We start from the raw sequence: 25,130 nt of genomic DNA on the forward strand, positions 1-25,130 counted from the left end.
TAAGCAAGGAAATAAAAGTTCACTTCTGAGTAATGCTTTAAATTGTTTTTATTGAGACTTTCTTTCAATTTTTACTCTTAAATGAATCTCAACCTTTATATATATTGTATTTATATGTCTTTAAAAATAGACTTTCGTGAAGAATGTCTCTCACTTCACCAGTTGTGTTCTGGGCTCAAATCGTTACAGTTTTTGAAGTTTACTTGTATTGAAAGAAGTCATTGTTTCTTTGGTTGTTGAAAACAGCTGGCTGGGCGCGGTGGCTCAAGCCTGTAATCCCAGCACTTTGGGAGGCCAAGACGGGCGGATCATGAGGTCAGGAGATCGAGACCATCCTGGCTAACACAGTGAAACCCCATCTCTACTAAAAAATACAAAAAAAAAAACTAGCCAGGCGAGGTGGCGGGCGCCTGTAGTCCCAGCTCCTCGGGAGGCTGAGGCAGGAGAATGGCGTAAACCTGGGAGGCGGAGCTTGCAGTGAGCTGAGATTCGGCCACTGCACTCCAGCCTGGACCACAGAGCGAGACTCCATCTCAAAAAAAAAAAAAAAAACAGCTACTGTTGTTATTCTAGCTATGACATTAGTTAAGTATTAATAATCCATAGCTATGGTGACCAAATTGTTAGGGAAATGAAAAATTGCCCTGATTTCTCTAGTCCCTGCTTTCCTTGTCTGTGAAAAGATTGAGATTTTTCTCTAAGATGCTATCTAGATCTCCAGTTCAACCTCATGTAAACAAACAAAATTGTATTCTGAAGAGAAATTCTGTGAGTTATGTACTCCCTAAATGCAAAGTACTTTTTGTGAACTACATTAAAATCTGGATTCAGGTCCCTATGAAAATAAACTTAGATTTTAAGAAAAGTGATTTTTCAGTTTACCTTGTAAATGATGAAATTAACATATATATAGCAAAGTTAAGAAATACAGATTGCGCTGGGCGCCGTGGCTCAAGCCTGTAATCCCAGCACTTTGGGAGGCCCAGACGGGCAGATCACGAGGTCAGGAGATCGAGACCATCCTGGCTAACATGGTGAAACCCCGTCTCTACTAAAAATACAAAAAACTAGCCGGGCGAGGTGGCGGGCGCCTGTAGTCCCAGCTACTTGAGAGGCTGAGGCAGGAGAATGGCATAAACCCGGGAGGCGGAGCTTGCAGTGAGCTGAGATCCCGCCACAGCACTCCAGCCCGGGCAACAGAGCGAGACTCCATCTCAAAAAAAAAAAAAAAAAAAGAAATACAGATTGCAAATAGGATCCAGGATTATTATGTGTACCCATTTTACTAAATTATTGGATATAAATGCTGTGGGACCATGAGTTCTGTTCACTTCTCCGGTAACGTGTACGTATTTAATATCTGTCCACAGAGGCTTTAAAGTCTTTATGGAGTATAAAATCTGATTGTTTCATTGTCTGTAAGTTTCAAAAGCTCTTAGCGAACAACAGTAGTTTTTTTTTGTTTTTTTGAGACGGAGTTTCGCTCTTGTTGCCCAGGCTGTGTAGTACAGTGGTGCGATCTCAGCTCACCGCTACCTCTGCCTCCTGGGTTCAAGAAATTCTCCTACCTCACCCTCCCAAGTAGCTGGGATTACAGGCATGTGCCACCACGCCAGGCTAATTTTGTATTTTTAATGAAGATGGGGTTTCACCATGTTGGCAGGCTAGTCTCAAACTCCCGACCTCAGGTGATCTGCCCGGCTGGGCCTTCCAAAGAAAGTGCTAGGATTATAGACATGAGCCACCGCTCCTGGCCAACAATACTTTGTTTGTTTGTTTATTTATTTATTTTTGAGATGGAGTCTCACTGTGTCGCCCAGGCTGGAATGCAGTTGTGTGATCTTGTCTCATTGCAACCACTGCGTCCCAGGTTCAATCGATTCTCCTGCCTCAGCCTCCTGAGAAGCAGGGATTACAGGTACCTGCCACCACACCTGGCTAATTTTTATATTTTTAGTAGAGGTGGGGTTTCATCATGTTGGCCAGGCAGGTCTAGAATTCCTGACCTCATGATCCGCCTGCCTTGGTCTCCGAAAGTGCTAGGATTACAGGTGCGAGCCACTGCGCCCGGCCCAACAATACTTTTTAAATGAAGCTTGTATAACATTATTATGCCAAAATTTGTATAACATTGTCATTTTCTGAGGAAGAATATTTATTCATCAGTGTGTTTTAGTGTCAAGTAATGTATTAATCCAGACTTTCAATGTTCAAATCAGAAAGAAAAAAAAAACCCTCACTTTTTTAAGGCCACATTTTGAGAAGATAACTTTTAAAACTAGTTTCTATCATATGTAAGTAATTTTAACACTGTTTTAAGAGTTATGCCTAACGTCTTTAATTCATTGTATGTTTAATAGTTTATTTTTAGTACTCATAGTTAAGAAAAAATAATGATGTCAACCCTGTGAATAATATCTTTTAACATGTTATCTTCTGTACGTTTGTATTTGCTAGATGGAAGATGGTGCCCCAAAGCATATCATCCAAATGACAGGATTTAAGATGGAAGAAAAAGAAGCGCTAGTCAAATTACTTTTAAAACTAGATTGCACTTTTATTAAGAGTGAGGTAAGAAACTTAGCAAAATGTTCAAGGTATATTTGAAAAATAACTAGAATTAAAATGCTGTCCTAACAATGATAAAATGCCTTCTTGATATTGTAACAATAAGAAGAATGTGTTATAAGGGCAGTCTTACTTTAGTAACATTTCTTGATGTGAATTCTTCCCTCCAGAAATACAAAAATTGTACACATCTTATAGCTGAACGCCTATGTAAGAGTGAAAAATTTTTAGCAGCTTGTGCAGCAGGTAAGTTAACTGTCTTCCCGCAACTTTTGAAAACAATCTTCATGTTAAAGAAAAAGTATTTTATTCTGTCCCTGCTTTCCTTGTCTGTGAAAAGATTGAGATTTTTCTCTAAGATGCTATCTAGATCTCCAGTTCAACCTCATGTAAACAAACAAAATTGTATTCTGATGAGAAATTCTGTAAGTTATGTACTCCCTAAACACAAAGTACTTTTTGTGAACTACATTAAAATATGGATTCAGGTCCCTATGAATTCTGTGGAGAGATTTTCTGTGGAGAGATAGCATATTTATATATCAAACCTCAATGTGTTTTCCTGATATTTTTTGAAAATATTTAATTTTTTTTTTTTTTTTTTGCTTATTCTTCTGAGTAAAATTCTGTAACACATGAAAAATGTATTAAATAGACAAATATTTACCTTAACAAGGATTTAGTGTGTTTTATTTAAGACAAAAAAAATCACATTGACTAAAAGACTGGCACAAAATGTCAAAATCTTAAGCTTTTGTTAAAGTCTCAGCTGTTTTCAGTCAAGTTTTCTTTCATCTGTCATTTGATAACAGTCAGTGCTTTTGTTCTCTCTCTGCTGCTTCTCCTATCCATATTATGAAACAATGGTCATACTATTTTATTTTTCTAAGATATGAAATTCTATAGATCCAAATTAAGACTTAGTCTTCTCTATCGTTTTGTAATTTATAGCTTTCTCTATTTTTATAGCTTTCTCTATTGTGATTGATCTAATATATCATTAGTCTACTGATTGCAAAAAAAAAAAAAAAAGTATATGTAACTTGGGTGAATTTATCCTTTTTTAGATTAACTTACAAGGAAAATACTTGCATTCGTTTTTAAACTTTACAAATGAAAACATACATTGTCCGTAGTGTTCAAAAAGATCATTGATGCCCAGATAAAGAAACTGTTGGTTGGGTGTGGAGGCTCATGCCTGTAATCCTAGCACTTTGGGAGGCCAAGGCAAAAGGATCACTTGTGCCCAGGAGTTTAAGACCAGCCTGGGCAACGTAGCGAGATCTCATCTCTTAAAAAAAAATAGTTATAAAATGACCTGAAAAATTGTTTAACTCGATGAATTTGTATTACAGAGTAGTAATGCTGTGAACAATATTGGAAAAGCTGTTAGCATACGAGGAAGAATATAAATCTAACCCAAAATAGTGAATAATGATAGTAATAATAATTCAAGTAATACCACATTTTATTTTGGATTTTAAAGCTTTAGATTTATGTTTAGAATTATAGAATTATAATTTAGAATTATATTTAAGTGAAACTATAATTATAACTAAGTTATAACTATGGAATTATATTTAGAATTATAATTATTTGTCATGGAAAAGATTACATACAGTATTCAGTGATATTGTAAGCCTCTCACTATCAAAAATTTCCCCAAAATGCATAGTTCAAAGATAATGTTAGCAGTGTCGCTTAAGTGTCTTATCTTGAAAAAGGTTGACTTTTATTTTATATTTGATCTTTGTTGTTTATCATTTATCAGAACCAAAATTCCTTTGTGACTGATAGCTCATTTGCTTTCTAGGAAAGTGGATACTAACCAAGGACTATATAATTCATAGTGCCAAAAGTGGCAGATGGCTTGATGAAACAACTTATGAATGGGGATATAAAATTGAAAAAGATTCCCGTTATTCACCTCAAATGCAATCTGCACCTAAAAGGTGGCGTGAAGAACTGAAACGCACTGGTGCTCCAGGAGCCTTCCACAGATGGAAAGTTGTCCTCCTTGTTAGAACTGATAAGCGAAGTGATTCTCTTATAAGGTAGGATGTGATTACATAAAAGCTAAAGCAATTCGTGAGAAAATAATTTTGGTTTGTATGAGTACTTTCTATATTTTCTGGCAATTATTAGCCCAAATGAGCCATGGTGATTTACTCCAATCTCCTAGGTAAGCCATTATGCTCATTTAGACTTATGTGTCTTTCATAGAACAAAATCTACTTTACAATGTTGTTTTAGATTATTCTGGATATCTCTATTTTACTTTCCATATTATTCCTTTCGGCTAACTCAAGCAAAACAAAAAAGGAAAACTAATTGGGAGGTTTTTGTTTCTAGTTTTGAAGCACTTTTAGACTTGCTATTATCACAAAAGCATCATTCTGGGTTTATGTAGTGCTGTCTTCATTGTTCATACTGATTTCATCATAATTTTATTTCATTTTGTCCTTGGCATATTTTTAAAAGCTTTTTTATTGGGTAAACTGTATTCTAAGACTGCTGTTACTTTTTTTATGGCAAGAGGGTGGGGAGTGTTTTTGTCTCCGTTACTTAAATGTAATTTATAATCAATAAAATGCACACAAATTAAGGGTATATTTTGATGAGTTTGGACAAATTGATGCACCCATGTTACCCTTGCTATAATCATGATCTGTTCCATGTACATTATCCTATAATGTTCTCTTGTGTCCTTGGACATTTAGTTCTGTACCACCAACACCGGGCAACCACTGATTTCCTTTTTATCACTATAGACTAGATTTGTCCTTTTTAAGAGGTCCTTATAAAGGGGATCATACTTAAATATTGCTTTGATACAGCCTCATTTGCCTAGCACAGTATTATTAAGGTTCATCCATTTTGTGTATGCCAGCAGTTCATTCCTTTTTGTTGCTGAGTAGTATTCTACTCCATGAATATGTTACAGTCTGTTTATTCACATATTGGTAGACATTTGGGATATTTTTTGTCTTTACTAATATAAATTGAGCTGCTATGAACATTTGGGTACAAGTATTCATGTAGACATGTTTTCAGTTCTTTTGGGAAATATCTCAGAATGAATTTATACTATTTTAGATGGCAATCGTGTGTGTAACATTATAAGAAAATGCCAAACTGGCCAGGCATAGTGACTCAGGTCGGTAATCCTAGCACTTTGGGAGGCCAAGGCAAGAGGAGATTACTTGACCCCAGAGTCTTAGATCAGCCTGGGCAACATGGCGAGACACTGTCTCTACAAAAATTTTTTTTTTTTTTTTTTTTTTTTTTTTTGGCAAATTAGCCAGGCTTGGTGATGCATGTCCTAGTCCTAGCCACTTGGGAGGCTGAGGTGGGAAGATGGCCTAGAGCCCAAGAGTTGGAGGCCGCACAGAGCTATGAACTGTTTTTCAAAGTAGTACCATTTTATATTCCCAGTAGTGGTGTATGAAAGTTCCAGTTGCTCTTCAGTTATTTTGGCACTATTACTGAAAATCAGTTGACTATGTATGTGTGGTCTATTTCTGGACTTCCTGTTTGGTTCCAGTGATCTCTATATCTAACTTATACCAACACTACACTGTTTTGATTACTGTATCTTTATAGTGAGTCTTGAAATTAGGTACTATGAGTTTCTTAATCTTTTTAAAAGTTGTTTTAGTGAATCTGGATTCTTTGTGTTTCCATAGACATTTAGAATCACTGTCAATTTCTGTGAAAATGCAAACTGATATTTTGATTGGGATTGTATTTTATACGTCAAATCTGAAAAATATTGAGTGTTCCTATTAGTGAACTATGTATCTCTCTACTTATTCTTTAATGTCTTATAGTTCTCATTATATAAATCTTGCACATATTTTATTAAATTTATTCCTAGGTATTTTGTGTTTTGGGGTGCTATTATAGATTGCTCTTAAACTTTTTATCTGTGTCTTTTGAGATAATTTGCTTTTCTTCTTTATTTTCTTAATATGTTGCATTATACTTGATTGATTCTTATTTGTGTATTTATTTATTTATTTATTTTGAGACGGAATCTCACTGTGTCGCCCAGGCTGGAGTGCAGTGATGCAATCTCAGCTCACTGCAAGCTCCACCTCCTGGGCCATTCTTCTGCCTCAGCATCCTGAGTAGCTGGGACTACAGGCGCCCGCCACCACGCCTGGCTAATTTTTTGTATTTTTTAGTAGAAACAGGGTTTCACCGTGTTAGCCAGGATGGTCTCGATTTCCTGACCTCTTGATCTACCCACCTCTGCCTCCCAAAGTGCTGGGATTACAGGCGTGAGCCACTGTGCCCGGCCACTTGATTGATTCTTAAATGCTAAACCAAACTTGCATTCTTGAGATAAACTACTTCATCATGGCGTATTTTTTTCTAGTTCATTTTTAATAGTTTGCTGATTCTATCTGCAAGTTTTTAAAAATGATTTTTGTATCCTAAACCTGATAAATGAAATCTGTGTAAATATCTAAACTTAATGTCATGTTTAATGGTGGAAGATGTTTTCCCCTATGATTGGTAAAAAGGCAAGGATGCTGACTCTTACAATTTCTGTTTAGACTTTACTAGATGTTCTAGCCATTACAATAAGCCAGAAAAAGAAAGGAGGCATAAAATTGCAAAGAAAGAAAAATAATTGTCTTTATTTCCAAAGACATGGTTGTATACTAAAAAATTTAACCAAGATACTAGAACTAGTGAATTTAGCGAGATGAAAAGACAGCAGATCACTGTAAAAAATTTAATTGCATTCTTATATACTAGCAAAGAACAATTGGAAGTTGAAATTTCAATACTCATTTTGGTTTTATGAATTTTCTCTATTGTTTGTCTGTTATTTCATTGATTTCTGTCCTTGGTTTTATTATTTTCATCCTTGCTTTAGGCTTAATTTGCTTTGGTTGTTTTTTTGTTTGTTTTTGAGGTAAAAACTTGGATCACTGATTTTAGACCTATTTTTCTATTAGTTGCCCCCAAACATTGCTTTATCTACATCACACAAATTTGTATTAATCGTGTTTGCTTTTTTATTAAGTTCAGAGTATTTTTAAATTTTCTTTTTTGTTTCTTCTTTGACCCATTGATTACTTACAAGTTTATTATTTAATTCCCAATTACTGATAAAATAACTTAATTTTCTAACTGTAATTTTGGATTAGTCATTATTTCTGTTAGTCCTATCAGCTTTTGCTTTACGTATATTGAGGTCCTGTTATCAGTTGCATATGTATTTTGTCAATGGCCCTGATTTTGTAATTTTTATTTATATTTTCTATTACCTCAAATACTTGTCATTGTGTCCTTTGACCAACATTTCCCATTCCCCCACCTCCAGCCTTTGGTAACCACCATTCTGCTCTTTGCACCTATGTGTTCAACTTTTTTAGGTTCTATAAATCTAATTTTTTTTAGACTGTCACATATAAGTTAAAAATTGTATTTGTCTTTCTGTGCTGGGATTGTTCACTTAGCATAATGTCCTCCAGTTCATCCATGTTGTTGCAAATGACATAATGTCTCTCTTTCTAAAGTCTGTATAGTATTCTATTGTGTATACTATATGTTTTATTCATCCATTGATATACACTTTAGGTTGGTTTTATAACTTGATTGTCGTGAATAATGCTGCAGTAAATATGGGAGTGCAGATAGCTCTTTAACATACTGGTTTCAGATCTTTTTGGTATATACACAAATGTAGGATTGCTGGATTATATGGTAACTCTGTTTTTAGTTTTTTGAGGATCATTTATGCTGTTTTCCATAATGGCTGTATTAATTTCCATTCCCAACAACTAGGGAATACCAGGGCTCCCTTTTCTCTATATCTTCACTAATAATCATCTTTTTGATAATAACCATTCTGAGAGAACTGAGATGTAATTTTCATTTTCCTAATGATTAGTGATATAGAGCATTTAAAAATTTATATGTTGGCCATTTGTTTATCTTGTTATGAGAAGTGTCTATTTAGATCCTTTGCCCATTTTTAATTGGGTTGTTTTCTTGTTTTGAGTTGAGTTCCTTGTATTTGGATATTAACCCTGTTTTACATGTATGGCTTGAAAATATTATCTCCCATTCCACAGGTTGCCTCTTCATTCTGTTAAATGTTTCCTTTGCTGTGCAGAAGCTTTTTAATTTTATGTACCTCACTTTTCTGTTTTCGTTTTTGTTGGCTGAACTTTTAGAGTCAAATCCAAAAAATATTGCCCAGACCAATGTCCTATAGTTTATCCCCTGTGTTTTTTTCTAATAGTTTTGCAGTTTCAGGTATAATGTTTATAGTTTTTCTTTTTTTTTTTTTTGAGATGGAGTCTTGCTCAGTCGCCCAGGCTGGAGTGCAGTGGCCAGATCTCAGCTCACTGCAAGCTCCGCCTCCCGGGTTTACGACATTCTCCTGCCTCAGCCTCCCGAGGAGCTGGGACTACAGGCACCCACCACCTCGCTCGGCTAGTTTTTTATATTTTTTAGGAGAGATGGGGTTTCACTGTGTTAGCCAGGATGGTCTCAATCTCCTGACCTCGTGATCCGCCCGTCTCGGCCTCCCAAAGTGCTGGGATTACAGGCTTGAGCCACCGCACCCAGCCAATGTTTACAGTTTTTCAATGTAAATTCTATTTTGTCTCATAGGAGTGTAGCTAGTCCTGCTCTCTTGGTTTTCATTTACATGGAGTATTCTTTTCCATCCCTTCATTTTCACTCTGTGTGTCCTTAGAGGTGAAGTTAGTCTCCTGTAGGCAGCACATAGTTGGCTTTTTTTTTTTTTTCTTTTTTTTCTTTTTCAATCTATTCAACCTCTCTGTATCTTTTGTTTGGAGAAGTTAATCCATTTATGTTTGGGGTAATTATCGGTGGGTAAGGACTTACTACTGCCATTTTATAGTTTGTTTTCCAGTTTATTTATTTGGTTTGATGGTTTTCTGTAATGGTTTGCATTGATTCCCTTCTGCTTATGTTTTGTGTATCTAGTAGAGATTTTCCTTTGTGGTTACTATGTAGTTATATAAAAACATTTTATTCTTATAACACACTATGTTAAACTGATAACTTTGGTAACATATAATAATTCTACACATTTACTCTCCTCCATTTTGTGTTTTGATGTCAGAATTTATATTATTTTCTAATTTGTATCCCCTGACAATTGTAGCTATGGTTGTTTTGATAGATTTGTCTATTAACCACTGCACTAGAGATAAAATTGCTTCCCACACCACCATTTTAGTTCAGAATATTGTGAATATGATTCTACATTACTTAGATTATTAAGTTTTACACTTTTGTATGTTTTATGTTATTGATTCGTGGCCTTTTGATACAACTTAAAGAACTTTCTTTCATAATTCGTATCAGTCAGGCCTTGTCATGATAAACTACTTTAGTATTTGTTTGGGAAATTTTTAATTTCTCCGTTATTTCCGAAGAACAGTTTAGCCAGGTAAGTAAGGTATTGGCAGTTTTTTTCCTTTATCACTTTGAGTATATCATAGGACTCTTTCCTGACTTGAAGTGTTTCTGCTTTCACATCCACTGGTAATTATGTTCAGACTCTTGTATGTGATATGTTTCTTATCTCCTACTGCTTTCATAATTTTTTTTTGTCTTTGATTTTTGATAATTTGATTATTATGTACCTTGGTATACTCCTTGGGGTTAAATTTGATTAGAAACCACTGTGCTTCTTGTCCCTGGATGTAGCCATCTTTTCCCAGATTTCAGAAGTTTTTAGCCTTATTTCCATAAATATGCTTTCTGGTTCCTTTCCTCTGTCTTCTGCTGACCTAATTTTATACAGTTATTAGGTCTCATAATTCCCATTGACTTCATCCTTTTGGGTTTTTTTGCTTTGCTGACTGGAAAATTCTTTGAACTCACTGATTCTTTCCTCTGTTTGATTAAGCCTGCTGTTGTTGAAGCCTTCTGTTGCATTTTTCACTTTAGTAGTTATATTCTTCATCTCCAGAATTTCTGTTTTGTTTTTGTTTATTCTTTTTATTTCTTTGTCAGACTTCTTGTTTTGTTCATGTATTGTTTTCCATATTTTATTTTTTAATCTGTATGGTCTTGTATTTTACTGATTTTTTTTTTTTTTTTTTTTTTTTTTTTGAGATGGAACCTCACCCTGTCACCCAGGCGGGAGGGCAGTGGCATAATCTTGGCTCACTGCAGCCTTCTTCTCCTGGGTTCAAGCGAATCTCCTGCCTCAGCCTCCTGAGTAGCTGGGATTACAGGCACCGGCCACCACGCCTGGCTAATTTTTTTTGTATTTTAGCGAAGATGGAGTTTTACCGTGTTGGCCAGGTTGGTCTTAAACTGCTGACCTTAAGTGATCCACCTGCCTTGGCCTCCCAAAGTGCTGGGATTACAGGCATAGGCCACTATGCTTGGCCTGAACTTCTTTAAAGGGATTATTCTTTGTCTTTCTTTCTATAGATCTATAGCTCTCCATTCCTTTAGGGTCCATTGTTGGAGCTTTGTTAAATTTCTTTGGAGGTGCCCTGATTCTTTGTAATCTTTGAGTTTTTGCATTGGTCTCTTCATTTGTGGAGACAGCCACCTCATCCAGCTTTTACAGGTGTTCCTTGGCAGGGATATAATTTCACTGTTTAGTGATCACTGGGAGATCACTGCTTGTGATTCTGTATGGGCTGGTGATGACTCCAAACAGGTAGAACTTGCTTTCTGGTACTCTGTATGGCTGGGCTGCTACCTTTGCATTGATTTTGGAGGGGGACTGTGCTGGCTGGGCTCTGCTGTTAGGCAAAACCACTGGCTGAGCTTTGCAATCAGGCAGAGCTGCAGGCTAGGCACTGCAATTGCCTTCAGTTGGGCCAGGGCCAGGGTCAGGGTGTATTCCCTGGCTAGGTATACCAATATTTGAGATCTGCAGTTGGACAAGGTTGCAGATTGTACTCCAAGATTAAGTAGAATTGCTGCTTAAGATGGATGGGCCTAACTGCTATGCTTAGTACAAATTACAACTGGAGTTTGCCTCATAGACTTGGTGGGGTCTTGAGGTGGGCTTTGAAGCTGAGCTGAGCACTGTTCAGAGTTCTGAGTGTGGCAGAACTAGCCTCTGTACTTAACTGAAATACACTGTGGTTGGCATCTCCTTCCCTGAATGGAGTCTTTGGATGTGTGTTAAGGCTGTACTGAATGCTGTTTAAACTCCCACATATGGCAGAACTAGTCCCCACTCTGCCGAAATGCAGTGTCATGGTCCTTTCTCTTCCTAAGAAGAATCTTGGCATGAATGTTGAGGCTGCACAAAGTGCTGTTGAAATTCCCAGTTGTGGCATAACTAGCCCCTGGTTTCTTATCTTGGTGGTGTGGTGAGTGTCTCATGCCCTGGGTGAGACCATGGGGTAGGGTTTGAGGCTGGGCCTGGAGGCTGCCCGTCTAGGAATTCGTGCCAGGTAGAGCATCCCACAATAGCTTTGCAGGTGCTATGCTGTTGACTGATACTTCTGATTTGGTGCCATTAATGGCAGGTGTGTTACGCCACCACCAAGATTTGTGCACTGGTTTTTGTGAGCTCCACCTCCTTGCTTTGTTTCTATCTGACCCCAGGTTGTCTAGCTGTGCCATTACCCCTTGTCCTCCCTTTGAAGTGACACCCGAGTGGACTTCCTGAGATGTATCTCAGAATTCTATAAAAGCGCGATGCCCGCCTCCAGTTCTCTTTGCTGACAGTAGTAACCGTGAGCCCTGGAGAATCCTTTCTCTGTGGCACTGTGCCAACTTGGGTAAGGGAAAGGTGTGATGGGTCAAAGTGAGACCGTTTGTTTTTGCCCTCTCACAGTTTTTATGAAGTTCTGTGATTTATGCAGGTATCCCAGGCTTGATATTAATTGGATTTGTCTGATACTAATATAGCCACTTTAGTGCTCCTTTAAGAAACATCAGCATGTACATCATTTTACATTCTTTTACTTAAAATGGGTTTCTTGTAGACATTCTAGAGTTGTGTCTTAAAAATGTAATTTGACGATTTCTGCCTTTAATTGCATTGTTGAGGACATGTACATTTAATTGTTGACAAATTGAATTAAATCTAGTACCTTGCTGGTTATTTTCTTCTCATCTCACCTTATTTTCTTCTTCTTCTTCTTCTTTTTTTTTTTTTTTTTTTTGGATGGAGTTTGACTCTGTCGCTCAGGCTGGAGTGCAGTGGCTCCATCTTGGCTCACTGCAACCTCTACCTCCCGAGTTCAAATGATTCTCCTGCCTCAGCCTCCCAAATAACTGGGATAACAGGTGCACATCACCATGCCCGACTAATTTTTGTATTTTTATTAGAGACAGGGTTTCACCATGTTGGCCAGGCTGGTCTCGAACTTCTGACCTCAGGTGATTTGGCGGCCTTGGCCTCCCGAAGTGCTGGGATTACAGGCGTGGGCCCCTGCACCCAGCCATCCCATCATTTCTTTATTCTGCTTTCCCTTTTTCCTTGACTTCTTTTCCACTAGTTGAGTGTTTTTAATGGTTTCCTTTAATGTCTGTATTAGATCTCTTTATTTAATGGTTGCTCTAGTATATACAGTGTCCATCTTTAACTGTTCATAGTGAAATGTCAAATAGTATCTTTTTGCATGTAGTGCAGAAACCTTAAAACAATATACAGTTGAACAATGTGGGATTACAGTGCTGACCCCCTGTGCAGTTGAAAATTCATGTATAACTTGACTCTCCAAAAATGTAACTACTAATAGCCTACTGTTGACTGGAAGCCTTACTGATAACATAAACAGTTAACATAAATTTTGTTATATGTATAAAAAAAATAAGGAAGAGAAAATATATTTACTATTCATTAAGTGAAAGTAGATCATCATAAATGTCTTCATCCTTGTTGCCTCCATGCTGAGTAGGCTGAGGAGTAGGAAGGGTTGGTTTTCCTGTCTCAAGGGTATCAGAGGCAAAAGAGGTGGACGGGGAGGCAGGAGAGGCAGACACACTTGGTGTGTAACTTTTGTGGACCTGTGTTGTTCAAAGGTCAACTGTATTTCCATTTGTTCTTTTTATCCTTTTTTCTATTGTTGACCTTTTTATATTATAAACTTCCAAATACATTGGTAATATTTTACTTTTGCTAGTCATTTACTTTTAAGATGATTTTAATGAAATATATGTTCAATATTTGACTTCATTTTTACCGTTTCCTGGCATTATTAGTTTCTTTGTGTAGCTCCAGATTTTCCTCTGGTATCACACTTTTTTTGCCTAAAGAACTCCTTTTAACAGTTCTTATGATGTAAGTGTACTGGGAATGATTTATCTCATTTTTTAATTGAGAAGGTGTTTAATTTTGGAAGATATTTTCACTGCATATAGAATTATGGGTTGACAATTTTTTCATTTTAATTCATAATTATAAAGATTCTGTTCCATTTTCTTCTGGCTTACATAGTTCTGATGAGAAGTCAACTGTCATTCTTTTCTTCTCTTGGTTTCATTTCATCTTCCCTGGTTTTCTTCAAGATTTTCTCCTAGCCATTGGTTTTTACTAGTTTGATTATGATGTGTAGTACAGGGCTGTTTGTGTATTTTATTGATTTATTTTTCTTGAGGATCTCTGAGCTTGTGTATGTGGAGTTTTTTGTTTTTTTATTAAATATGATACTCTCCAGCCATTATCTTTTTATATATTTCTTCCCTCATGTTGTTCTTCTGGAACTCCATTGCATGCTTTTTATTTGATTATTTTCAATAACTATTGCATGATTTATTCTTTTTTTAAAAAAAAGTTTTAGTTGGGATAATTCTGTTGACCAATCTTAAAATTCAGTGATTCCTTTTTCAGTTGTATTCAGTCTGCAGATGAGCTTGTCAAAGAAATTCTTTGATATAATGCCTTTTATTTCTACCATTTCCATTGAACTCTCCAATGAATTCCTCATTTCTTCAAGTATGTTGTCCAGTTTTTCCATTAGTTCCTTTAACACATCAGTCATAGTTATGTTAAAGTTGTTTTCTGATCATTTCAACATGTGGGTCGTATTTCAGTGTATATTGTTGATTCCTTTCTCTTGACAGTGGTTTGGTTTTCTTCTTGCCTGTTTTGTATGTTGAGTATTTTTTATTGCATGCCAGATATCATATGTACAAGAATATTGATAGAGGCTGATGTGAATAATATTTGCATCCAAAAAGTAGGCCCACCTCTTCTGTAAGGTGGTTAGTATGGGTGATTGAGTTAATCTTGTCAGTTATTGAGCTAGTGCTATGGTGAATGTTGTTCCCTTCCCCCCTCCTTGCCCCGCCAAAACTCATGTTGAAATTTAATTGCCATTGTGACAGTATTGGAAGATGGTGCCTTTTAATAAGGGATTAATGCCATTATCATGGCACTGGCTTGGTTATAAAAGTAAGCTCTTACATGGTCTCTCTTGCTCTTCCGCTTATCTCCATGGGATGATGTAGCAGGAAAGTCCTCGTCAGATGCTCTTAGAGTTTCTGAAAGTCCAAGAATAAAAACGTATTTTTCTTACAAATTGCCAAGTCTTCAGTATTCTGTTATAGCAGCAGAAAACGAAAAGACAGCTGAATTTGAGTATTGTTATTTCTATAATCACCATCAATGCATCACTTCAGCTTACAGCAGTGGGCTCCAGTTTCTTTGTGTTTATCTTGGGGACTGGACTGGAATGCTGGAGGGTTTCTCATCACTATTCCTGCTCTGCCCTAGCTTTCAGCAATCCTTGAACTACTAGGTCACAGAAGATGTCTCTTTTCATACTCTTTGTTTCTCTGTTGTTACTCAGCTTCAGGTCAAGGGTGTGAGTAGGTAGATATATTCCCAGTTTTGCTAGACAGATTTCACCCTTAAGCATTTTCTGTACTATTGGTCCCTGGGTTTGGGTCTTTCTCAGCGTTTGTGTATCAGCCTTCCATGGCAGCTAAATTCTGCCTTGTACATATAGGCAGTGGCCTGGGCAAGAGTGTTTCCAGCCTCTCCTCCAGTATTAGATCTCTGCTGTGTATTGATACAAGATCTGGGACCTAAGTGACATTACTGCTGCTCCTTCAGGGAAAATGTTTTTTGCTTACTATCCCTTATCCAGAAACTGGGTATTTTTCCCCGACTGGGCAGCAGCAGATTTTCCTAACCCTTCCCTAAGGGCAGGTAAGTTTTATTTCTACCCCTCCAAGAGAAGAAGTACATCTTTTCCTAGGTCTGAGGGCAAGACTGTCTTTTCTTACCCAGATGACTTAAGGCTTTTGCTCTATATGAGAGAACGGTCTGGAGAAGTGGACCTGGTTTTATATCTATCCGTTAATGGCCGCCAGTCACCACTGGCCCACTTATGCTGTCAAGGAGAGCTCCCTGCATTTCTCACCTGCCCTTAGTCTTTTTCATGAGCATTTAATGGAGTCATGTGGCAAAGAGCTTGCTAGCAAGGACAGGTTTCTCTTATGTCACAGACTTCCAGTTTTCTGAACTGTGATGCTAGCTATAGTTGCCCCTAAATTTTGTAAACTACTTAATTTTTACATGTTTTTATGGGAGATGTGTTGCTCCTTTGATCTGCCAAAAGTGAAATAGTTTGGGTGTCCAGTCTCTTCATAAAAGAGCTTATCCCTCTTCAGAAATCACCTTACTAGGTTGACTTGTTACCTTGGTTTTCTGATGGGGTCAATAAAAGTTAGGATTTTGTAGGTTATTTGGCTTTTTCTTATTGTTAGGTGGTAGCCTCTCTTGTGGCTTTCTAAAGCCTAAGCAGAAGCAGAACTTCATGAAACTTTTGTGATGTGTGTCTCTCCTTGTGTGTGTCCTCTTAGTCTAAATGTAAAATGTATTTTTTAATTTGTTTTTTTCTAATTTTGTTTTTTTTATTTTATAAAATGTATTTCTTAACATAGATCAAGGCTAAGTTTTTTGTAAGTAGTTCAAGGCTAAAATTTTTTGAAAGCTAACTTTTTAGGAGTGTTTGCAACTGGTTCCATATTTTGTGGTCCGGAATTACTTTCTTGGGAGTACATTACCTTTGAGGATAGCCGCTTTCTTAGACTTCTTTCATTATTCTTTTGGTTTATTGACATGACTTTTCCTTAGGGAATACTTTAATATTCTTGATCCCTAAAAGCCTTTCCTTTATCAAGAAATGGATGGGTAGAAAGACTACTATGACTTCTTGAATATCTGCTCTGAACAATTTATAATTTAAGAAATTACTGCAGTATTCTCTGTGATCCTCAATTGCCCAAAGAAAATTAGTCCCTATTAGAAAAGTCCATTCATACTCCTAAGAAATAATTAATTTAGATAATTTGACTAAATAAACTCAAATTTTCTAATACTTTTATACCATTTACATTTTTATTTAGAGTTTTGGAGGCTGGAAAGGCAAATGTTATTTTACCAAAAAGTTCACCAAGTGGAATAACTCATGTGATTGCCAGTAATGCAAGAATTAAAGCTGAGAAAGAAAAAGATAACTTTAAGGCTCCATTTTATCCAATTCAGTATCTAGGGGATTTTCTTTTAGAGGTAAGTAAAATAAACAGTAAACATTTTATTTTGTTTCATGCATTCGTTTTATAAAATACCAATATAGTAAAATATATATTACAGTTGTGTTCTAAATTTTGAAAATATATTGATAGTAATTTAAATGATACTCTTTAAAGTCAATGGCTGTCAATTACTTAAATATTCATGCATACTTCCTATAGATTTGAAAGAAGCTTACTTGTTTAACATTAAGTATTTTAATGTCAGTATAAATAAAATAGTAGAATATATAGTATTATATAGTATTGTATGAGAATTTGGGGGTTATTTTTCCTTTGGAAAAGAGAGAGCTATTTCTAAGGGTTTATAAATAACTGTCCTGTCCTATTCCCCTACCTCCTCCTCCTTACTTGGTCTGGATAATGCTCCTCAAGTTGTTTGAATGGACATCAAACCCTAGAAGAAACTGTCCAGAAGATATGCAAACAAGAATTTTAAGAGCACTCAGGGTAGAAGAGAACCCTTAGTATGTCCAAAAACAACCTTGATATAGGAAAAATCATCTTCATTGTTTCCCATCTTGTAGATACCATTATGTTTTATCTAATACTTTATGTCAGAGATCTGGGAATTACCCTTAAAATCTTTCTTTCCCTTACTCCTCACATCTGTCAGCTTAGTTAGTCTTATTGATTTTATCACAAATGTTTCTTGAATCAAGCTACTTCTCTCCTTCTATACTTACTTCATACTGAATTTGCCATGTTTCCTCTGCACTTCTGTACTAACATCATACTGAGTTTATCATCTTTCCTCAGCACTCCTGGAATAGGCTTATGATTATTCTTCCTGTAACTCTGCCTTTTTACTCTAATTTCCTAGTTACTCTTTCCTTTTCCTTTAGTGTGTTCTAGTTCATTCAGAAAGAGCAATCAAAATGCTGTTTCTGAAACAATGTTCATCCTGTCATTCATCTATGTAAAGCCCTTCAATGGCTTTCCATTGCTCTTAGGACAAAGTGCTGAATCTCTAATATGGCTTACAAGTTCCCACAGGATTCCTGTCATTTCTATCTTTTCAATTGTATCCTGCTTCACTCTTATCTATGCTCACTATGCTATATGAAAACTCCTTCTCCCAGTTTCTTAAATAAGCTAAGCTACTCCTAACTCAGTGTCTTCTCGAAAAATATTTTCTCCTCCTGAAAAGTTATTCTCCACTACACCTTCACTCTCTGGGTCTTCCTGCCTTCTGCTCATGTTTCAGGTTCCTGTTACAGTGTTACTCTACAGGGAAGCCTCCTTGATCCCCTTACTCAGTGAAATTCACCTATGTGTTCTCATAGCATTATTTAGCTTGGTACTCCCTACAATTACAGTTAAGTAATTGACTGATTATTTGGTTAATGTCTGTTTCCCCATGTAGACCAAAAGCTCCTTGTCATCAGGCGTCATGTCTGTCTTTTCCATTTTTATATTCCGATCACCTCGCAAAGAGCCTGGCACATGGGTTCTCATTCAATATTTGTTAATAGAGAATTTGTGAAAGATGTTTGAGTCTTCCAAAAATGCGTGCAATATATCATTATGTAGTTGCCTTTCCCTAATGAGTAGCAGCAATGTATATTGGAAATTTGACCTTAGTTCAAGGAATGGGTCTGCTTGGACTATGGATAATCTCATTGTCCTCAACAGTCATTAGTTAGGAATGAGCATGTGAACCACTTCTGATCAATGGGCAAGGAAAAGAGGTATGTAAGAGCTTCTAGGAAGTTGCTTTCTCATAATGAGAAGAAAGCCACTGACGGGCTGACTCCTGCTAGATATGAACACAGAAGAATGTAGCCTGAAATACTACTGGTTAACCATGAAAATAACTAGCCTTATGGTGAAACCAGCCCTGTAGTTAGCAGAATGTAGAGACAGAATCTAGACCCTGGCGCTACTGAAGTTGCTGGATTAAACGAAACTGAAAACTGTTTTACCATTAGACCACATTGCTCTTCTGCGTGGTAATTCATTTCCATGTTGTTTAAGTTAGTTTGGGTTGGTTTTCTATTATTTGCAACCAAAAGCACACTATCTGATAGACTTCTCTGAATAGTTTACATGTAGTATTAACTATGAACAGTACGAAAGTTGTTCTTAACTAGATTAGTAAAGGTATATTAATTTTCTTTTTTACTTGGAAAATAATGCTTAAAGTGCAACATATACTGTGCATTATCTACAATCTTATTTTGCAGTATTCTAACAACATTCATATCCGGCTGCTGAAATAGTAGGGGACAGCAATAGTGTATCAACCAAAATAGCAGATAATCTCAAACTTATATTTGGTTTTAGAATACATTGTTTTGTAAGTTCTGAATCGAACAGCTGAGTTCATAACCAGTCCAAATAAGAAAGACATATTGTGATCACTTCTGATCACAGAAGAAAAGAAATTAGAAAGTTAACTTTATTTCAGTGTCTTTCATTTCTTCAATATAGATCATATTACAATCCTCATTAGATGGATTTTGAAGTGTCATCCAAGAAGAGCTGCCATGTAAAATGAGTGGAGTTAATAGTAACAAGCCAGGTGTGGTGGTTCTGTAATCCCGGCACTTTGTGAGGCAGAGGCAGGAGGATCACTTGAGGTTAGGAGTTTGTAACGTATCAAGACTCCATGTCTACAAAAAATTTTAAAAATCTGCTGGGTGTGGTGGCACACACCTATAGTTCTAGCTACTCTAAAGCTGAGGCAGGATTGCTTTAGTCTAGGATGTTGAGGCTGCAGTTAGCACTATGATTGTGTCACTGCCCTCCAGCCTGAGCAACAGAGTGAGACCTTGTCCCCTCCCCGTTTTTTTTTTTTTTTTTTTTTTTTGAGACGGAGTCTTGCTCTGTCACCCAGGCTAGAGTGCAGTGGCTGGATCTCAGCTCACTGCAAGCTCCGCCTCCCGGGTTTATGCCATTCTCCTGCCTCAGCCTCCTGAGTAGCTGGGACTACAGGCGCCCGCCACCTTGCCCGGCTAGTTTTTTGTATTTTTAGTAGAGACAGGGTTTCACTGTGTTAGCCAGGATGGTCTCGATCTCCTGACCTCGTGATCCGCCCGCCTCGGCCTCCCAAAGTGCTGGGATTACAGGCTTGAGCCACCGCGCCCGGCCTCCCCCCACTTTTTTTAAAGTAATATTTTTTTTAAAAAGTTTTGTTTAACCCTCTTATACTTTTTGAAAAGCTTCTGAGTACCGGAATTAGAAATCTATTTATTTCAGCTTTATAGATATTTATTGAAGACCATAGCTGTACCAGGCATTATGCAATGCACTAGGGATATGAAAATGAATAAGACCATATATCACACTTTGAGATGCTTACTATTAGTGATAGAGGAAGAGCGTGAACACTGTTACTTGCAATTCATATGAATCACACATTTGTAAAACTATGCAAGCTACAGGAATGCAGAGGAACAAATGACTAACATATCTCAATTGTTTGGCCCAAGGAAGGTTTCATAAAAATGAGAGGCTACCTAGGAATACTGAAAACTTGACTGCTTAAGAAAGAAAAAATGAACTACAGCAGTCTTATGGGAATATATTAGGAAAAACAGAAATAGCATAGACTTTTTGAGCCAGATCAACTGATCTGTGATCCAGATTTATCATGTAGTACTGTGACCATAGGAAAGTCATGTATTGTGTCCCTTAGTTTCTCCTTTTGCGTATAGAAGCTAATACTGCATTGCTTTGGTGGTTGTGAGAATTATTACTATTACTGCTTTGAGTAATAGTTACTGAGTGACTATTATGGGTCAGGCAGTATTTTAAGCATTTTACATGCTTAGTCATATTTAAACCTCATGTTCATGTGTGGTTTGTATTATGACTCCATTTACTGTTCGGGATAAATTTCAAGGTAAAATGAGGGTAAGTAACTTGCCCAAGATCCCACAGCCGTCATGTATCAGAGCAGAAACTTAAAGCCAACCACTCAATCAATTTTAAGGCTGCTTTCCTCAAATCTTCCTTTCCTAGATCCTTTTCGTCTCCCCATTTTGAGTATTATTGGATTTCTAGTCTCTTTGTAGGTAGTTAAGAAATAATAAATGCTGTAATCGATACCATAAACGAATATCTAGTCATAGGATTATGAAATGCTATTTAAGCATCAGGGTGTAAGTACAAGTTAAGAACCAAGTAGCACTCAAAGGACTCCCTTTCTTGATTTATCTGTCTCTTCTTATGCATCTGCTCTAATCAGTTCGTTCAAGTTTTGTGACTGATGCTTTGGCTGAATATTGGAATAAGACCTGGAGACCAGAGCATATCAATTATACCCAGCCAAAGATAGGAAACTAAGTCAAATATCAGAATCAAAAGCCAACTCTCATTGCCACAACTGTGTTGCCCTACTCCTAGATGACAGAATAAGTAGCTGATTAAGCAGGCTTTTAGTTATTCTTTAGTGCATAGCACTATTCTGTATAAAATATACTAGTCTTGGACTCGCTTTCCTAGATTATAAAAGGAGGCAAACAACTAACCCAATGCCTAGTACATAAGTTGACACTAAGACCACTTATAAGGAATAAAAATGAATATTTATAGTTAAATAATTTCTTTATATTTCATAAGAGTCACCAATTGGACAAAGTATTAGTGGCTTAGAGAAAAATATATGTGGATCATTTGTTTAGCTGTATCGAAAATAGATTATTTAATTTCAGAACTTTCAAATGTTATACCTTCTGTATCAGGTTGTGATTTTTAAATACTTAACTTACATAGGGTACTAGTATCACATATCCTAATTTACAGATTCATATGTAGCATCTGAAATGGACACATAAGTAAATATATTCAGGATTAAGAAACAGTTTATTTCTTGCCTTGTTGCTGATGATAGTGGTATGTTCCCTTGCATTCTCCGTAATGAGAATGTATATGGGATTAATTCATCCTGTATTCTGGACATTTTTTGAGGACCTAAGCCTATGGATTTATCCTCCCGTTGCCAACCATGTAAAATTTAAAGCCAGAAACTCATTTCCCCCCACCTACAAGCTGCCCTTAACAGAAATTGTTGTTGATACCTTCTTTGGTCCCAGGAATAGGAAGGGAGAAAAGTCTTTATTTTCTTACTTTTCAATTTCACCTTTCTGAGTTACTGAAAAAGAAATTCAGTCAGCTATTCGCAGGGATTTTTCTGTGGTTTCAAGATTGCAGCCTGCTAAAAGGACAGCCCTCATTTTAACATAGGAAGCCAAGTGTGAGTGAGAGGGAACTAACGATCACATTAGAGATCTTAACACATTTTTGGTTTTTTATAATTGTTCCCTAGGAAGACTGTGATTCTTCAGTCTCTTTGGGTAGAGATTGTGAATCTCTGAAAACAGCCTTTCTTTTTTTTTTAGACGCAGTCTCACTCTGTCACCCAGGCTGGAGTACAGTGGTGTGATCTCAGCTCACTGCAGCCTCCACCTCCCAGGTTCAAGCTATTCTCCTGCCTCAGCCTCCCTAGTAGCTGGGACTACAGGCACGCACCACCACGGCTAGCTAATTGTTCTATTTTTAGTAGAGACAGGGTTTCACCATGTTGGGCAGGATGGTCTTGGCCTTCTGACCTCGTGATCCGTCCGCCTCAGCCTCCCAAAGTGCTGGGATTACAGGCATGAGCCACCGCGCCCAGCCTGAACAGCCTCTCATAAGTACATTTTGGGAACTGTCATGAACTCACTTTTACTCCCAGCTGTTTATATTACTAAACTTAACAGAATTATATGTATAAGTATATATGCAATAAATTTTAAAGTAATTATTAGAAGTTAATTTATGAATTCAGAAGTTAATTATGAAGTTTGGGTTCCTTGACAAGATAAATTTAGTTGTTTGAGATAGAGCTACGTTAAGATAATTGTTGTTCATTGCTGTTCAAGTAAAAGTATTGTATAACCTTTTCCTCTCTGTGTGAGGTATGCTTGCAAGTGAGAAGTCTTACCAGTAAAAAACTGAAAAATAATCCAAGAAAAAGTCTATCTATAATTGATGATTTGTAAAATCTAGATTGTAACTTTAGCTTGAACAGGGACTAGATAAAATATTTTTGTTCTTGGTTGTTCATAAAAATGACTTGTTAGTAGATCAACAAAGTATTACCTTTTCTTGTGATATGCAGAAATCACTCTATTATTCAGGACCTTTGCTCTAAGAATTTTTTCCCTGAAAGATTTTTATCAATGTTTAATATCCTTTGATTTAAGAGGGTGCATTTTACCTACTTGTTTGACTAACAAAGTATTATGTAATTATAGTTAAGGCTGAATACCATAAAATGTACACAGTATTGAAAATACAGTTAGATGATTGCCTAAACCATTTTTACATACATACAGAAAGAAATTCAGAATGATGAAGATTCCCAAACCAATTCTGTTTGGACTGAACATAGCAATGAAGAAAAAAACAAAGATTTCAGGAAAGATGCAGGATTTCTTGAAATGAAAGGTGCCTTAAAAGAGACCATGTATAGAACCCAGGTAAACTTTATAGGCTGGAAAACATACATTTCTGATGTGTCTTACAGAATTGTTTTGAGAGGCAAAGTATGGTGGAAAAAACAGATTTTGGAATCAGAAGGCTGGTGTTTGAACCACGTGTTGATAGTCCATGACTTGAACCTGTTAGGAAATTGTCCTATGTCTCTGCTTTGGAACTCTTGTTGATGAAGTAATGTTTGTATGCGTCTAGAAATATACAGAGTTCCTTATATATAGTGTGTTCTCAACACATGGTAATTACTTAAAAATTGTATGTTTAGGTAACATGTGTGTCTTATAAAGCATTTTTCTTACCTGAGAGCAAAATATATATTTATAATTCATGTAAATTCAAGTATTTATATAGAATAAAATTTAAAAATACACAAATGAATTCTAGTTTGATTAACTTGTAAAACAATAAAACAGGAAGGACTTTGAACTTGGAGCAATGAAAAGTACCTCAAGAAAGCATATATGGTGGCTGTCAAGTACAACTTTTCAAAAAGCAGTAGCAACCACAAAAAGGACATTATTAGTTCTGCTCTAGAAGAGCTAATGTTCAGTTATGTTCCGTTTCATATTGTGTTTTATGAAGCAGTCTATTTGGTTAATTTATCAAATTATTAACTTGATTATTAGTCTAAACTAAAAGTTTTATGTATAACTAGGAAGAAATTCAAAATAAATTGTTTTTACCATATCTGTCAAGTACTTTTGAAAGGTAATTCTAGGAATAATTTGGAACTTTTAAAATTGCATAGTTCCTTAAGAAATTATATATGGCAAGATTTGCTAAAACTTTCCAAACTTAAAATATTTTTGCATTTTTTCTGACTCTTCCAGTGTATATTGATATTTATGTGACTTCTGACTACTTTTTTGTAATTTGCTATATGTGCATGTTTTAATGAGAAGCTTTTTTGAGTTGATGTGCCTGTTGTGAAATATGCATTGTAAACCACAGTATATAGCATTTTTATATAGAGAGAGGAATATAAAATGGTGATGGAGTTATTAAAATAAATTTAGTTTTGAATAAACATGGCAAAAAAATAAAATAGACATTTAAGATGAATGGAAATTGTTAAAATACATCTACAGTCATGTACACATAGTGATGTTTTGGTCAACAACGGACCCCATATATGGCAGTGGTCCCATAAGATTGTAATACCATATTTTTACTTACCGTTTCTATGTTTAGATACACTAATACTCAGCATTGTGTTGCAATTGCCTATAGCATTTAATACTGTAACATGTCGTAAAGATTTATAACTTAAGAGCAATAGGCCATACCATATAGACTAGGTGTGTAGTAGACTATACCATCTAGGTTTGTGTAGGTAGACTCTGATGTTTACACAGTGATGAAATCACCTAACGATGTACTTCTCAAAACATATCCCCATCGTTAAGCAGTGCATGACTGTATATATGTCTTCTTGAGTTCTTTTTAGGACTCAAATTATGTATGTGAAATTCAAGTAGAAATATCCTTTTTTAAAAATACCTATTTGGTATACTGATTAAACAACATGATTTTTAATACTCCTTAATCTGAGTTAAGCA

General features: G+C 36.3%; 1 protein-coding gene across 7 annotated transcripts in view; it reads left to right on the forward strand.

Annotated features, from left to right (window-relative positions):
- Positions 1–25,130, forward strand: part of SLF1 (SMC5-SMC6 complex localization factor 1) — a 99,782-nt gene that overhangs the window by 9,459 nt on the left and 65,193 nt on the right. For 6 of the 7 annotated variants that reach the window (XR_003309436.2, XR_003309435.1, XM_026454286.2 and 3 more), the window contains exons 2-6: positions 2,458–2,571; positions 2,739–2,814; positions 4,382–4,622; positions 16,903–17,065; positions 23,412–23,555. Coding sequence is in view for 5 of the 7 variants with exons in the window: in XM_026454286.2 (XP_026310071.1) it covers positions 2,458–2,571; positions 2,739–2,814; positions 4,382–4,622; positions 16,903–17,065; positions 23,412–23,555 (738 nt within the window). In the remaining 2 variants the exon portion in view is untranslated. Of the gene's footprint in view, positions 1–1,897; positions 1,919–2,457; positions 2,572–2,738; positions 2,815–4,381; positions 4,623–16,902; positions 17,066–23,411; positions 23,556–25,130 lie in introns of those variants that run through there. The other variant, XM_026454287.2, reaches the window with a different exon arrangement.

The sequence above is a fragment of the Piliocolobus tephrosceles genome, chromosome 4 (assembly GCF_002776525.5).
Source record: "Piliocolobus tephrosceles isolate RC106 chromosome 4, ASM277652v3, whole genome shotgun sequence".
NCBI lineage: Eukaryota > Metazoa > Chordata > Mammalia > Primates > Cercopithecidae > Piliocolobus > Piliocolobus tephrosceles.